The 17,383-nt window shown below is 46.1% G+C and overlaps 1 protein-coding gene across 5 annotated transcripts in view; it reads left to right on the top strand.

Annotated features, from left to right (window-relative positions):
- Positions 1 to 692: 692 nt before the first annotated feature.
- Positions 693 to 17,383, top strand: part of LOC139229857 (class I histocompatibility antigen, F10 alpha chain-like) — a 62,681-nt gene continuing 45,990 nt past the window's right edge. For 3 of the 5 annotated variants that reach the window (XM_070861481.1, XM_070861480.1, XM_070861483.1), the window contains exons 1-5: positions 693 to 862; positions 3,867 to 4,127; positions 9,615 to 9,890; positions 9,997 to 10,275; positions 16,140 to 16,253. In XM_070861481.1, the coding sequence (XP_070717582.1) occupies positions 811 to 862; positions 3,867 to 4,127; positions 9,615 to 9,890; positions 9,997 to 10,275; positions 16,140 to 16,253 (982 nt within the window). In that variant the 5' untranslated portion in view covers positions 693 to 810. Of the gene's footprint in view, positions 863 to 1,080; positions 1,139 to 3,866; positions 4,128 to 9,614; positions 9,891 to 9,996; positions 10,276 to 16,139; positions 16,254 to 17,383 lie in introns of those variants that run through there. The other 2 variants (XM_070861482.1, XM_070861484.1) reach the window with 2 other exon arrangements.

Below are 17,383 nucleotides of genomic sequence, written 5' to 3'. Positions count from 1 at the left end.
GGCACCACTGGAGGGTGCAACTGGTGAAGACCGGGGTTTCCTGTCCTGCCCTGGTGGCAGGGGCTGTATAAAAGCTCTGGAGTTAGGAATAAAGGACCAAGGTCACTGCGGTTTGAGTACAACACATTGCCTCGTGGAGTCATTCATAGGTACAGTTTAAACATAATAGTTAGTTTGACCCCTCCCCTCACTCCGTTAGTTTGACCCCTCCCCTCACTCCGTTAGTTTGACCCCTCCCCTCACTCCCTGTTAGAATGACTCACTGCCTCGTAGTTTGACCCCTCCCCTCACTCCCGATGCGTTGCTCTGTGATGCCCCTTGTGGTTTACAGTACGTTAAAGATGATGTATAGCTGTAACATGTTGTGGTATAACTACAGTCCAGATCAGAACCAGTTTACAGGTTCCCAGTGGGAGGGGCCCAGTGTCAATGTGTTGACTGTGAGGGGCAGCCCAGGATCCCAGTATATCTGCCCTTTAAACTGGAGCTGGTGTATGAGGCTTGTTCAGTCTCAACCTTAGTTTCTATTTCACAGACTGACTCTCAACCGGTCTCAGTTTGAGCTTCCTGGTAACTGGTGACAGGGGACTGCCAAGTGCTTTCATTGGAGATTGTTCCCAGAGTAACCAATCATTCACCCTCTGGCTCTGCATTTTCAGATCAAGGAAATGATCAAAGTTCAAGATAAACAGTAAAGTGGGGCCCCAATAGACCTGTTGTGTATTTTTCAGTCTATAAACAGCCGATGTGTCCCACTCGGAGAGTTTTATTCCCAGTCACCGATTGGAATAGGGGCAGTGGATTCCCAGAATGTTGCTGATCCTTCTCTCCACATCCCTGTGCTTTTCCTGGGTCTCTCCCGGTAAGTAAAGAACTCAACCCTCCACTCTCACTCTCTGGGGGGTGATTCAGAACTTTTAGCGAGAGTTTGAAACGGGTGATATTTGATCAGCCGCCTGTTACACACACTGCCTGATATTTTGTACCACTGAAGCCAGCACAGGCTGTCAGTCTGAGGTGGGAGTTGTGTACACGCCTCCTGACAGCAGGATGCAGGAACACGGAGAGCAGAGAAGCTTGTAGCAAATGGAAAGTGGTTAAAATGGGCCATTTTAATGTTCGCACAGATTGGGAGCAGGTAAAGTTTCACCATTCCTGGACTAAAGTGTTCTAAACACACGGGGAGAATAATCCATGTCTCACCCACCTCAGGCACAGCTGTGATGCCCTCATGGTTGAATAGACCAGGTTATCTCAGACAATCCACCACCAACATCCTTTGGGCCCCTACTGGCCATGTTTAAAGTGGTCATTATAGGATGTTAAGCACAGTGGAGATGCTGCCCCTGTTAGTCCAACACTCCTGGTGTACAGCGAGACTGTTCATACAGTGACCGCACCCCACAGCATCGCACTTCATCTTCCCAAACATCACTGTTTCTCTTCATTCTTGTATTCTAAAACGAAATTCGGCTCCATGGTGCCCGGTTTTTCTTCGCTACATGTCGTTTTGTGTCCAAAATGGCAAAGTTTGCGTGCTGCCTGCATTACTTGGAATAGGCGCGGGTTGATCGCACATCGCGATTTCCGCATGTGTTTTCAGGGGCAATCACATTTTTGTTCCCACATGTTTCAGGTTATGACAACAGACCTGCCCTCGGGTTATCCTTAATATCTCCCTCCAGATGTTCCCTGGTCAGCAGGGTCTCCTTAATACCTCCCTCCAGATGTTCTCTGTCTTAACTTACAGATAGAGTTGGATCTATCCCATGTCACTTTCCCTTGGTTTCAGATAGACTGGGTGTGGCCCATGTTAGAGATAGACCGGGTGTGGCCCATGTTAGTGATCCAGGTTCGAGATAGACCGGGTGTGTCCCAGGTTACTGTTCCAGGTTAGCGATAGACCGGGTGTGTCCCAGGTTAGTGTTCCAGGTTAGAGATAGAGCAAGTGTATCCCAGGTTACTGTTCCAGGTTAGCGATAGACCTGATGTGTCCCGAAGGCTGTGTTGCCTGCCTGTTGTCAGGGTTAAGGACATCTTCTCTGGACTGGAGAGGAACTTGGAATGGGAGAGGAAAAATCCAGTTGTCGTGGTCCACCTGGGTATCAATGACACAGGTAGGACAAACAAAGAGGTTCTGCTGAGGGTGTATGAGCCACTAGTGGCTAAATTAAAAAGCAGAACCACAAAGATAATAATCTCTGGATTACTACCTGAACCACGTGCAAATTTGAATAGGGTAAATGAGATCAGAGAGATGAATGCGTGGCTCAAAGATTGGTGTGGGAGAAATGGGTTTTGATTCATGGGGCAGTGGCACCAGTACTGGGGAAAGAGGGAGCTGTTCCGTCAGAATGGGCTTCACTTGAACCAGGCTGGGACTAGTGTCCTGGCGAATTGAGGAAAGACTGCCCATTGAGCTCAGAGCATGGCATGTTCAGGTTAATGTAAAATATATTCACCCTGAGCAACCAAGTCACACCGTTCCACTTCTTACAACATTGGGTCGCTGTCCTGGGCAGTGCCACTCGCTGACAATATTTCAGCGACTTTCCACCATAGCCTGCGAAATGTTTGAGGCTGTGGCCTCCTCGCAGCCTCTGTCCTCAGTAGTTCTCGACGCCTCTCCAAGGCATCAAGCAGAGCATTGACGGCGGTGTCAGGGAAGCGGTGAGCGTGCTGGTGAGCTGCTGCTGCATCTTCACCCTGTGAGAGTGTGTAGCAAGCGAATATATGCACGAGGCAGTGTCACACCCAGTCACCGCCTCAATTGAATCCAGGTGGCGGCAGTATATCTGTGGCGCAGTTACAAATGATGATTGACGCCTGGATGTTGCCGCCTCATTTACCGACATTTACCGCCTCCAGAGTAGCGTGCGACGCCCGATTTAACGCTGTAATTCCCTTTTCAGGCAGCAAAACTGAATTTCGCAGTTGGAGGTGGCAACTGCCGCCTGGTAGTAAAATCTCCATTCAGACGGTGACACCACCTGAAAAACGGCAGCACCGAATTTCGACCCCCTTGTATTTAACACTCAAACTCCTCGAATGTGCCCCAGACTCTCCCATGTGGGACACATTGAATCCATCGGATGTCTGAGTGACTCTGATTCCGTGTTTAGTCCCTGTTCTGAGAGGCTGCAGCCATCTTTATAGAGGATTACATGGATATATGGCACAGAAACAGGCCATTTGTCCTAACCAGTCCATGCCAGCGATTATACTCCACTCGAGCCTCCTCCCGCCTTTCCTCATCTAAATCTATCAGCATAACCCTCTATTCCCTTCTCCCTCATATGCATGTCTTGCCTCCCCTTAAATGCATCGATACTATTCGCTTCAACCACTCCCTGTGGTAGTGAATTCCACATTCTCACCACTCGCTGGGTAAAGAAGTTTCTTCTGAATCCCCTATTGAATTTCTTGGTGACTATCTTATATTGATGGCCTCTAGTTATGCTCTTCCCCACAAGTGGAAACATTCTCTCTGTTTCCACTTTATCAAAACCTTTCATAATTTTAAAGACCTCTATTAGGTCACCCCTCAGCCTTCTTTTTTTCAAGAGAAAAGGGACCCAGTCTGTCCATCCTTTCCTGAAATGTGTACCTTCGCATTTCTGGTATCATCCTTGTAAATCTTCTCTGCACCCTCTCCAGTGCCTCTATATCCTTTTTATAATATGACGATCAGAACTGTATGCAGTGCTCTAATCTGATTCTGAGCCAGTTAATATCTGACAGGATCTGATGTTGAGATAAAGTGGTGGATTATTGGAGATTGTCACTATGTGGATAGGCTTCACTTCGATTAGGTGCCAATGCTTGTATATGTTTAATAACCTGTCCATTTAATTTTTGTTTTACAGACACGAAATCACTTACTGTGATGTACACAGCAATCTCCGGCATTAGCGACTTGCCCGAGGTTATTAATGTTGCGATGGTGAAGGGAGTTCAACTTAATTATCATGACACTGATATCCGCCGGGCAATTCCCAGGCAGCAGTTCATGGCAGACTATCTCAGTGAGCAATACTGGGATTCTCTCACAGATCTCGGGAACACACGGTCAGCCATGGCAAAGGAGAATCTGAATATGATAATGAAGGGGACAAACCAGACATCCGGTAAGATCAGCGATGCAGAATCATCTACTGACTGCCCTGTTTAGTGGATGCCGGACAGGTACCCAGCCCTAGTTATACTGCACTCTGTGACACTGGGGTGTAGTGTGAATCAGGAACACACGGATGGTTATTCTCTTCCTTTTCTCTATTCTGATGGAGATATTTACAAAGTTCTGTCCACATTGATGAAGGTCAGGTTTGTGATAGAGCAAGGTGAGAATATGGTGAGATGGTTGCGATCATCCGGGAAAGGGAAGATTGTTGGTCAAATCCTGGCTTCTTGCTGAGTATTCTTATATATGGGGATGAGATTGGTCTTCTCCAGTAGAGCAGAACGGGCAATGCCAATCCAGGAGGCAGTGTGAAAGGAGAATGGAGCTCTCGGTAATAAATACCTCAGAGAGATCAGGAATTGAAAAGTATCAGGGACAGAGGCAGTCACTGCTGGATGGAGAATTGCAGAGAACAATCAACAGATCGTAACATGAATAAAAGCAAAATCCTGCAGATACTGGACATCTGAAATAAAAACAGAAACTGCTGGAATTACTCAGCAGGTCACGGGGCATCTGTGGAGAGAGAAACAGATGTTTTGATAAAAGGTCAGCGAGCTGAATCATTGAAATGTTCTTTCTCCACAGATGCCTTGCACCTGACCTGCTGAGTATTTTCTGTTTTATAAAGAAAGACTTGCATTTATATAGCGCCTTTCACAATCTCAGGATGCCCTTAAGGGCTTCACAGCCAATGAAGTACTTTTTGAGTGTAGTCACTGTTGTAATGTGGGAAACGCAGCAGCCAATTAGCACATAGCAAGCTCCCATAAACAGCAATGGGATAAGTTAATGGAGGGTTACCTCCGCTGCACTTCTTTGAAATAGTGCTATGGGATCTTTTACATCCACCTGAGAGTGCAGGGGGGCCTCGGTTTAACATCTCATCTGAAAGACGGCACCTCTGACAGTGCAGCACTCCCTCAGCAGTGTACTGGCATATCAGCCTAGATTTTTATGTGCTCAGGTTCCTGGAGTGGGATTTGAACCCACAACCTTCTGACTCTGAGGCAAGGGTGCAACCCACTGAGCCACAGCTGACACTAATGAGCAAGTGCATGTAGGGAGGAGGATTATTGATGCAATGACATATTAACCATGTGTACTTCCACACTAACTGCAGGTAGTAGAAAAGTCCTTATGTATTAACCCCCTGTTTGCCTTACGTGATTAACCATATAAAGGTACTGGATACAGGAACACTTTAGAAACGCTTTCTAGTCTTGCATGGGGCTAGCCTGAGTAGTCTGCAGTACACAGATTATGAACCTGCGATGAGTTCTCTGTTCATGGGTATAATTGGTACCGATTTCATGAGTGCTGCATGTAGTGGGTTGTATTAGTATATTTTTAAATAATCAGAGGTCTCTCTATCTCTTGAGTCCATGTGCTTGTATTATAAGGGAAGTGTTGTGTATGCAATAACTTGTTAGACTAAGTACTGTTAATTCCTAAAGGTATAACCTTGGCTCTGTTTTATTGAGACCCAAAGTGAGTATAATACAAAATGGCTGGTCTTTTATACTTGGGCTGCACATACGTGGCTAGTGATCCCAAAAGTACATACATGACAATACCCCTCTCTGAGATGTTGACACGGTCTTTTACCGGTCCGGTGTTTTACGCTCTCGGGTTGACCATCTCAGTTCAACTCCAGCCTTGGGTGAGTGTTCAGAGTCTGTTGTGACTGGTGGCTGGGTGACTGACTGGTGGGAGTGGCAATGGCAGGGATTGGTATTGAAAACTTTGTTTTCAGAAAACAATCAAATGAGTGGCTTGTGATCTGTTTCCATTTCAAACCTAAGACCGAACAGGTACTGATGCATCTTTTTAACCCCATACACGCAGGCTAGTGCTTCTTTCTCTACCATGCTGTAGGCTCTTTCCGCTTTAGACAAACTTTTTGAAGCATAAGAGACTGGTTAAAGTTTACCCGACTCATTAGCTTGTTGGAGTACGCAACCAATTCCCTATGACCAAGCATCACAGGCCAATACTAAACATTTACATGGGTCATAATCTACCAGCAGCTTGTTAGAGCAAAACAGATTAGTGGCTTTCTCAAAAGCTCTGTCTTGAGACGCACCCCACGCCCAGTTGTCGCCTTTCCTTAGCAGCATGTGCAGTGGTTCTAATAAGGTGCTCAATCTAGGTAAGAAGTTACCGAAGTAGTTGAGTAGACCCAGGAACGAACGCAGTTCCGTCACATTCTGCGGCTTGGGTGCATTCTTGAAGGCCTTGGTTTTCACGTCCATGGGCCTGATGCCGTCAGCAGCAATTTTCCTCCCCAGGAATTCGACCTCTGGTGCCATGAAGATGCACTTCGAGCGTTTCAGTCTGAGTCCCACTTTGTCCAGACGATGTAGAACCTCTTCCAGGTTGTTCAGATGTTCCTCGGAGTCACAACCTGTGATCAGGATGTCATCTTGGAACACGACGGTTCTGGGAACGGACTTCAGTAGACTCTCCATGTTCCTCTGAAATATTGCTGCAGCCGAGCGAATTCCGAAAGGGCACCTGTGATAAATAAATAGTCCTTTATGCGTGTTAGTGCACGTAAGTCTCTTCGATGTCTCGACCAGCTCCTGTGTCATGTAGGCCAATGTCAAGTCCAGTTTGGTGAACGACTTCCCCCCTGCTAGCGTTGCAAACAAGTCATCAGTCTTCGGTAATGGGTACTGATCCTGTTTCGAAACCCTGTTGATTGTAGCCTTGTAGTCTCCACAGATTCTGACTGTGCCATCACTTTTCAGCACAGGAACAATGGAGCTGGCCCATACATTAAATTCAACCGGTGATATGATCCCTTCACGCTGGAGTCTGTCCAGTTCGATTTCTACCTTCTCCCTCATCATACACATCACTGCCCGAGCTTTATGATGGACGGGTCTTACATCCGAGTCCATGTGGATCTGCATCTTAGCTCCTGTGAAGTTGCCGATGCCTGGTTCGAACAGCGAGGGGAACTTGCTCAGTACTTGAGCACATGAATCATCCTCCGACGACAAAGCCTTGATGTCGTTCCAATCGCATTTGATTTTTTCAAGCCAGTTCCTGCCGAACAGTGTTGGGCCATTGCCTGGGACAATCCAGAGCGGTAACTCGTGAACCGCACCGTCATATGAACACTTTAATTTTGGCACTGCCAATCACCGTTATGAGTTCTTTAGTGTACGTACACAACTTGGCATTGACTAGACTTAGCCTGGGCCTCACAGCCTTAGTACCCCACAACTTGTTGAATGCCCTCTGGCTCATCATCGATTGATTCACCCCCATGTCCAGTTCCATCGATACCGGCACCCCATTAAATTTCACGTTGATCATTATCGGTTTGCTCTTAGGTAGGAATGTGTACAGTCCATACACTTTCTCCTCTGGTATCTCAGATTGCGTATCCAGATCCGTGCTAGACTGTTCATCATCCTCCACGTGGTGTGTCACAGCTCGCTTGCTCAGTTGCGGACACTTGCGCTGGAAATGCCCCACTCTCAAACAACCTTTACAACTATTTTGTTTAAATCGACACTGATGGTGCCGGTGATTTCCCCCACAATGCCAACATGGAGAAATTGGATGCATTCTCGTTGGCGGACTTTGGGCAGCCACAGGTTTCACGTACGCAGTCGGGTAGGCCCTGCCATGTGCCGCTCTGCCAAACGCCAAATCAATCATATTTACAGTACTTGCTGAGTTTCGATTTTTCATTGATATCTGCTTTAAGCTTTTGTCCGTCGTCATGCATGACTGAGCGATAGTGATGGCCCTGTTTAAGTCCAACGTCTCCACCGCCAGTAGTTTACGCAGGATCATCTCGTGGTTGATGCCGATTACAAAGAAGTCCCGCAGCATGTCTGCCAACACAGCACCGAACTTACACGGTCCAGCTAGACATCTCAGGTCGGCAAGGAATTCCGCCACATTCTGGTCCTCTGTGTGTAAAATCTGTTTCTTGAGATGATGATGCCTTCGTCTGGCTTAAGGTGGTCACATACCAGGGTACATAATTCTTCATACTTTTTCTCTGCTGGACTCACAGGCAAAAGGAGATTCTTTATAAGACCATAAATTTTCAGACCGCAAACCGTGAGGAACACTGCCCGGCGCCGATCTGCATCGTCTTCCCCCTCCATTTTGTTGGCCACAAAGTCGGCCCAATCTTCTTCCACAAATCGCTCCAACAATCCAATTGTGCTCATTTTTGCATGCAAAGGTTGTTGTTGCCTCGTCGCTAAATGTTGTGTATGCAATAACTTGTTAGACTAAGTATTGTTGACTCCAAAAGGTATAATCTTGGCTCTGCTTTATTAAGGCCCAAAGTGAGTATAATACAAAATGGCTGGGCTTTTATACTTGGGCTGCACACACGTAAGTGCAGCCCAATGGCCTCCAACAGTGACGCCATCTAGTGGCTAGTGACCCACAAGTACATACATGACAGGAAGGATAGTGAGTATCCTAAACCCAGCACCCTAACCAAGAGACCATTGCAGACACTGATCACTTTTAGGACGAAGAAATGCTGCCTGTCTTCAGTCCTATATTGAAGGTTCTGATAAAAGGTCATCGAGCTGAAACATTAACTCAGTTTCTCTCTCCATAGATGCTTCCTGACTTGCTGAGTATTTCCAGCATTTACACTCATGCACTCTAAATCTAACTTAGACCTCTTTGTATTTTCGATGATCCCACCTAATTCTGTAATATTTCTCACTCTAACTGTCTCTCCCAGTCATCTGTGCAACTTGTTTCGACTTTTTAATACTACATCTTGGTGCCGAACCCTCACTACTAAATTACATTTGCAACATTTTGTGCAGGGCCCTCTAGCCGCTTCGAAGAGGCGCTGCCCCTACCCCTCAGTTCAGTGTCAGTATAACTTACACTCTGTTTCTGAATCCAGGTTGTTTAGGGAGACTGGATGCAGTAGGATCCCAACACTGACCCCTGGGACACCTCCACTCAGCCCATCCCCCAGCACCGATCCCTGGGACACTCCGTGCTGCGAATGAATCCCTTTTGTTAGTGTACTAGGAATTAACTCCTGTTGTTAGCATGCTGAGAATTAACGTTTTCATTGATGTGCTGGGAATTAACCTCTTTGCTTGCACTATTGGGAATTAACCCTCTTGGATGGAGCTCTGCCCAATTTCCCAATAATCATTCCATCCAACTTCTGCCCATTAATCGGATGAAACTTATTGGAAAGTTCGGGCTGGTCTGTGAACTCACTGCCACAAAGTCCCATAATCGCCTTCCATTGGGAACATTTCTGATATTTCTACCTGATATTATAGTCCCTTTCCCCTGTCAGACTGTGACTCTATCCCTCCATTTCTACCTGATACTTTGAGATGCTCATTCCCCTCTGATCAGACTGATTTATGATTTCCCATTAACAACTGATTATTGATCCCTGTTTGGTTACTGACAGGAATTCACATTTTTCAATGGATTTCAACTGTTGAAATAACAGAAGACGGCTCCATTAAGAAATCGATGAATGTTGGATATAATGGAAAGGACTATCTTAGTTTAGAACCAGACAGAATGAAATGGATCGCAACCAATCATAATGCAGTGAAGACTAAGGAGAAATGGAATTCTGATGAATCCTGGAACAAGTATTGGAAAACACATCTGGAAGAAGGATTTGTTCAGTCTTTACATTTATATTTGCGAGCTGGAAAGGAATACTTTGCAAGGAAAGGTATTTATTTCAGTTTTTATCCCACGTTCTGATCTAACTTCACAGATCTAGGAAACTATTATCCCATTCCATTCGGTGTCTGTGTTTTCTCCCTTTCCCCTTTCAGTTCAGCCTGAAGTGTTCATCTCCAGAAGTGACCCCAATCGTCAGGACAAACTGCCCACACTCTCCTGCCTGGTTACTGGATTTTACCCAATTGACATCAAGGTGATCTGGCTCAGGATTGGAGAGCCAGTGTCTGAGAGCCACTCCTCAGGGGTTCGACCAAACCATGATGGGACCCATCAGATCAAGAAAGAGATTGAAGTACATGCTGGGGATGAGGATCAATACTCCTGTCAAATTGAACACAGCAGCCTGGCAGAGGCAAAGGTCTATCAGTGGGGTAAGGAACTGCACTGGCTGTGTGTGTGTGTGTGTGTGTGTGTGTGTGTGCGCGCGCAGGTATGGAACATCGGAACAGAAGTAGGACATTGAGTCTGTTCCACCATTGAGTGAGATCATAGCTGATCTGTACCTTAACTCCATTTACCTGCCATTGCTCTATATCCCTTGATACCCTTACCCAACAAACATCTCTTGATATCAGTCTTGAAAACTTCAATTGAACCGCCAGCATCCATCGCCTTTTGGAGGAGAGAGTTCCAGATTGCTACTACCCTTTGTGTGAAAAAGTGCTTTCTGATTTCACCCTAAATGCTCTCTTGTTCCACCTTAACCTCCAGAGAAAATAGTTTCTCTGTATCTACTCTGTCGAATCCATTTAGTAATTTAAACCTCTCGATTAGATCACCCTTCCACTCTCAAGGGAATACAAGCTAAATGTGTCCTCATAATTTAACCCTCTGAGCTGATTTCATTCTGGTGAACCTGCAGTGTACCCCTCCAAGACCAATATATCGTGCGTGAGGTTTGGTGCCCAGAACAGAATGTCGTACACCAGATGGAGTCTGACCAAGGCTCTGTACAACTGAAGCATAATTTCCTCACTTTGTATTCTAGCCCCCTCGAGGTATACCAAAGGGCAGAAAACGCGAGTGGGAGTTGTGTACAGACCACCAAACAGAAGTAGTGAGGTTGGGGACAGCATCAAACAAGAAATAAGGGATGTGTGCAATAAAGGTAGAGCAGTTATTATGGGCGACTTTAATCGACATATAGATTGGGCTAACCAAACTAGCAGCAATGCGGTGGAGGAGGATTTCCTGGAGTGTATAAGGGATGATTTTCTAGACCAATATGTCGAGGAACCAACTAGACAGCTGGCCATCCTAGACTGGGTGATGTGTAATGAGAAGGGACTAATTAGCAATCTTGTTGTGCGAGGCCCCTTGGGGAAGAGTGACCATAATATGGTGGAATTCTTTATTAAGATGGAAAGTGACACAGTTAATTCGGAAACTAGGGTCCTGAAATTAAGGAAAGGTAACTTCGACAGTATGAGGCGTGAATTGGCTAGAATAGACTGGCAAAGGAAAGGACACTTAAAGGGTTGACGGTGGATAAGCAATGGCAAACATTTAAAGATCACATGGATGAACTTCAGCAATTGTACATCCCTGTCTGGAGTAAAAATAAACCGGGGAAGGTGGCTCAACCGTGGCTAACAAGAGAAATTAAGGATGGTGTTAAAACCAAGGAAGAGGCATATAAATTGGCTAAAAAAGCAACAAACCTGAGGACTGGGAGAAATTTAGAATTCAACAGAGGAGGACAAAGGGTTTAATTAAGAGGGGGAAAATAGAGTACGAGAGGAAGCTTGCAGGGAACATAAAAACTGACTGCAAAAGCTTCTCTAAATATGTGAAGAGAAAAAGATTAGTGAAGACAAACGTAGGTCCCTTGCAGTTGGATTCAGGTGAATTTATAATGGGGAATAAAGAAATGGCAGACCAGTTGAACAAATACTTCGGTTCTGTCTTCACGAAGGAAGACTAAAATAACCTTCCGAATGTACTAGGGGATAGTGGGTCTAGTGAGAAGGAGGAACGGAAGGATATCCTTATTAGGCAGGAAATTGTGTAAGGGAAATTGATGGGATTGAAGGCCAATAAATCCCCGGGGCCTGATAGTCTGCATCCCAGAGTACTTAAGGAAGTGGCCCTAGAAATAGTGGATGCATTGGTGATCATTTTCCAACAGTCTATCGACTCTGGATCCGTTCCCATGGACTGGAGGGTAGCTAATGTAACACCACTTTTTAAAAAAGGAGGGAGAGAGAAAACGGGTAATTATAGACCGATTAGCCTGACATCAGTAGTGGGGAAAATGTTGGAATCAATTATTAAAGATGAAATAGCAGCCCATTTGTAAAGCAGTGACAGGATCGGTCCAAGTCAGCATGGATTTATGAAAGGGAAATCACGCTTGACGAATCTTCTGGAATTTTTTGAGGATGTAACTAGTAGAGTGGACAAGGGAGAACCAGTGGATGTGGTGTATTTGGACTTTCAAAAGGCTTTTGACAAGGTCCCGCAAAAGGTCCTGCAAAATCAAAGCGCATGGTATTGGGGGTAATGTACCGACGGATAGAGAACTGGTTGGCAGACAGGAAGCAGAAAGTTGGGATAAACGGGTCCTTTTCAGAATGGCAGGCAGTGACTAGTGGAGTGCCGCAGGGCTCAGTGCTGGGACCCCAGCTCTTTACAATATACATTAACGATTTAGATGAAGGAATTGAGTGTAATATCTCCAAGTTTGCAGATGACACTAAGCTGGGTGGCGGTGTGAGCTGTGAAGAGGCGCTAAGAGGCTGCAGGGTGACTTGGACAGGTTAGGTGAGTGGGTAAATGTATGGCAGATGCAGTATAATGTGGATAAATGTGAGGTTATCCATTTTGGGGGCAAAAAGCACGAAGGCAGAATATTATCTGAATGGCGGCACATTCGGAAAAGGGGAGGTGCAACGAGACCAGGGTGTCATGGTTCATCAGTCATTGAAGGTTGGCATGCAGGTACAGCAGGCGGTAAAGAAGGCAAATTGTATGTTGGCCTTCATAGCTAAGGGATTTGAGTATAGGAGCAGGGAGGTCTTACTGCAGTTGTACAGGGCCTTAGTGAGGCCTCACCTGGAATATTGTGTTCAGTTTTGGTCTCCTAATCTGAGGAAGGATGTTCTTGCTATTGAGGGAGTGCAATGAAGGTTCACCAGATTGATTCCAGGGATGGCTGGACTGACATATGAGGAGAAACTGGATCAACTGGGCCTGTATTCACTGGAGTTTAGAAGGATGAGAGGGGATCTCATAGAAACGTATAAGATTCTGACGGGACTGGACAGGTTAGCTGCGGGAAGAATGTTCCCGATGTTGGGGCAGTCCAGAACCAGGGGACATAGTCTTAGGATCCGGGGTAGGCCATTTAGGACTGAGATGAGGAGAAACTTCTTCACTCAGAAAGTTGTTAACCTGTGGAATTCCCTGCCGCAGAGAGTTGTTGATGCCAGTTCATTGGATATATTCAAGAGGGAGTTAGATATGGCCCTTACGGCTAAAGGGATCAAGGGGTATGGAGAGAAAGCAGGAAAGGGGTACTGAGGGAATGATCAGCCATGATCTTATTGAATGGTGGTGCAGGTTCGAAGGGCCGAATGGCCTACTCCTGCACCTATTTTCTATGTTTCTATGTAAAGGCCAACATTCCATTAGCCTTTTGGATTGCTTTTTTAAACCAGTACACGAGCTTTTAGTGATTTGTGCACATGGACACCACATCTCTTTGCTCCTTTACAGTTCCAAGTCTCTCACCATGAAGACAATATTCCAGTTTGTCTTCCTCCAATCTAACATGGATGATCTCATACTTCACCACATTGGGCAAAGCTATGGCAGATGGAGTTCACTCATTTAATCTGTCAATGTCCCTTTATTGTGTCTCCTAACTTAGTGCCATCTGCAAGCTTGGATATACAACTCTCTATTCCTTCATTAAGTCATTAATATGTATGGTGAAAAGCTGGGACCTCAGTCCAGATCCCTGGGGAACACCACTCGTCACATCCTGCCAATCAGAGCAGATTCCCTTTATCCCTCTTCTCTGTCTCCTTCCTCCCAACCAACTTTCAACCCCTGTCACAAGATTAGCTCCAATTCTGTACGCTGTTCTTTTTGCTAAAAATCTCTTGTGCAGAACCTTGTCAAATGTCTTCTGGAATACCATATAGACAACATCCATAGACACTCCCTTATCCACCATGTTAGTGACCTCCTCATAAAATTCAATGAGATTAGTCAGACAGGACCTACCCTTCAAAATCCATTCTGACTCTCTCTGATGAGCTGATACTTGTCTAACTGCTCTGTAACTCAATCTCTGACCATTTGTGTCAGCCTTTCCCTTTAGCTTGATACTCTCACTTCTTTCATTTGTTGACCATGGTTGCCTAACTACAGAAGTGGAGTCTTAGCATTGTACAGGTAAGTCCTGGTGTTGTATTGTACCCAGTACTTCCTTTAAACTGTTCCCACTATTTATCTGTAGTTTTACTCATCACCAGCTCAGCCCAGTTTACTGCAGTCAATTTATTCTTCATTACTTTGAAGTTTGATGTGAAAACCATCAGTGATGCTGACTACTTGGTGACCCTGGGGATGGAATAAGGCCAAGACCAGATGAAATATGTCCTAGGCTATTAAAAGAAGCAAGGAAGGAAATTGCAGAGGCTCTGACCATCATTTTCCAATCCTTGCTGGCTACAGGAGTGATGCCAGAGGATTGGAGAACTGCGAACTTTGTACCATTGTTTAAAAAGGAGGAAGGTTTAGACCGAGTAATTACAGGCCAATTTGTTTAACCTCGCTGGTGGGCAAATTATTGGAATCAATTCTGGGGGACACTATAAACCATCATTTAGAAAGACACAGATTAATCAAGGACAGTCAGCATGAATTTGTTCAGGGAAGGTCATGTCTGACTAACTGGATTGGATTTTTTGAGGAGGTAACAAGGAGTGTCGATGAGAGCAGTGCATTTGATGTAGTCTACATGGATTTTAGCAAAGTTTTTGACAAGGTCCCACATGGCAGGCTGATCAAAAAACTAAAAGCCCATGGGATCCAAGGGAGAGTGGCAAGTTGGATCCAAAATTGGCTCAGAGGCAGGAAGCAAAGGGTAATGATTGACGGGTGTTTTTACAATTGGAAGGCTGTTACCAGTGGGGTTCCGCAGGGCTCAGTGCTGGGTTCTTGCTTTTTGTACTATATATGAATGATTTCGACTTAAATGTAGGGGCATAATAAAAGGGGTTTGCAGATAATACAAAAATTGGCCGTGTGATGGACTGGTCAGTTGGGCAGAAAAGTGGAAAATGGAATTCAATCTGGAGAAGTGTGAGGTAATGCATTTGGGAAGGTGCAAGGCGGCAACGGAATTTATAATAAATGGGAGGAACAGAGGCATAGAGTATAAGAGCAGGGAGGTTATGCTAGAACTGTATACAGCACTAGTTAGACCACAGCTGGAGTACTGTGTGCAGTTCTGGTCTCCACATTACAGGAAAGATGTGATTGCACTAGAACGGGTACAGAGGAGATTTACGAGGATGTTGCCAGGACTGGAAAATTTTAGCTATGAGGAAAGATTGGGTCGGCTGGGTTTGTTTTCTTTGGAACAGAGGATGCTGAGGGGAGATCTTATTGAGGTGTATAAAATTATGAAGGGCCCAGATAGAGTGGATAGGAATGACCTATTTCCCTAAGCAGAGGGGGTCAATAATCAGGGGGCATAGATTTAAAGTAGTTGGTAGAAGGATTAGAGGGGAATGAGGAAACAATTTTCACCCAGAGGGTGGTGGGAGTCTGGAACTCACTGCCTGAAAGGGTGGTAGAGGCAGAAACTCTCATCACATTTAGAAAGTGCTTGGACGTGCACTTGAAGTTCCGTAACCGACAGGGCTACGGACCAAGAGCTGGAAAGTGGGATGAGGCTGGGTAGCTCTTTTTCACCCGACACGGATACGATGGGCCGAAGGCTATGATTCTAGGACAGAGACATTGGGGGTAATTAGAAGCGAACTCGCCGGGCAGGTAACCCATGGGATCGGGGCAGTCCTGGTTTCATACCACCATCAAAGTGACACTTTATTATCTTCAGTGGAGAGTAAAATCAGGCGGCAGTAAAACCAGTGATGGACCCGATCCCGTCAGATAACCGACGGGTAGGTGAAGTGAAAATTGTCCTCTCATCAACACAGAACTGGGAATGGATCCGGCAACAGGCAGACTATCCTGATATTATTCAACTGTGTTTCAGAAATACCGGAAAACACTGGTGTACGCTCCCATCTTAATATTATCATTGGATTAATCGTTGCACTGGCTACATTCGGGATTATCGGAATAGTCATCTGGATAAAACAACGGAGAGGTAAGAATCAGAGACAGAGGAATGTAGAACTGAGGGGAGAGTGAGAGAGGGGAATGTAGAACTGAGGGACACAGTGTGGGGAATGTCCAGTACTGGGAGTGTAGGGCACTGAGGGGAGAGTGAGAGAGGGGAATGTAGAACTGAGGGACAGAGTGAGTGTGGGGAATGTCCAGTACTGGGAGTGTAGGGCACTGAGGGGAGAGTGAGAGAGGGGAATGTAGAACTGAGGGACAGAGTGAATGTAGGGAGTGTCCAGTACTGGGAGTGTAGGGCACTGAGGGGAGAGTGAGAGAGGGGAATGTAGAACTGAGGGACAGAGTGAATGTGGGGAATGTCTAGTATTGGGAGTGTAGGGCACTGAGGGGAGAGTGAGAGAGGGTAATGTAGAACTGAGGGACAGAGTGAGTGTGGGGAATGTCCAGTACTGGGAGTGTAGGGCACTGAGGGGCGAGTGAGAGAGGGGAATGTAGAACTGAGGGACAGAGTGAATGTAGGGAGTGTCCAGTACTGGGAGTGTAGGGCACTGAGGGGAGAATGAGAGAGGGGAATGTAGAACTGAGGGACACAGTGTGGGGAATGTCCAGTACTGGGAGTGTAGGGCACTGAGGGGAGAGTGAGAGAGGGAAATGTAGAACTGAGGGACAGAGTGAGTGTGGGGAATGTCCAGTACTGGGAGTGTAGGGCACTGAGGGGAGAGTGAGAGAGGGGAATGTAGAACTGAGGGACACAATGTGGGGAATGTCCAGTACTGGGAGTGTAGGGCACTGAGGGGCGAGTGAGAGAGGGGAATGTAGAACTGAGGGACAGAGTGAATGTAGGGAGTGTCCAGTACTGGGAGTGTAGGGCACTGAGGGGAGAGTGAGAGAGGGGAATGTAGAACTGAGGGACACAGTGTGGGGAATGTCCAGTACTGGGAGTGTAGGGCACTGAGGGGAGAGTTAGAGAGGGGAATGTAGAACTGAGGGACACAGTGTGGGGAATGCCTAGTACTGGGAGTGTAGGGCACTGAGGGGAGAGTGAGAGAGGGGAATGTAGAACTGAGGGACAGAGTGAGTGTGGGGAATGTCCAGTACTGGGAGTGCAGGGCCCTGAGGGGAGAGTGAGAGAGGGGAATGTAGAACTGAGGGACA

Source organism: Pristiophorus japonicus, chromosome 19 (genome assembly GCF_044704955.1).
Source record: "Pristiophorus japonicus isolate sPriJap1 chromosome 19, sPriJap1.hap1, whole genome shotgun sequence".
Classification (NCBI taxonomy): domain Eukaryota; kingdom Metazoa; phylum Chordata; class Chondrichthyes; family Pristiophoridae; genus Pristiophorus; species Pristiophorus japonicus.
This window is presented reverse-complemented; position numbering and strand designations above follow the sequence as displayed.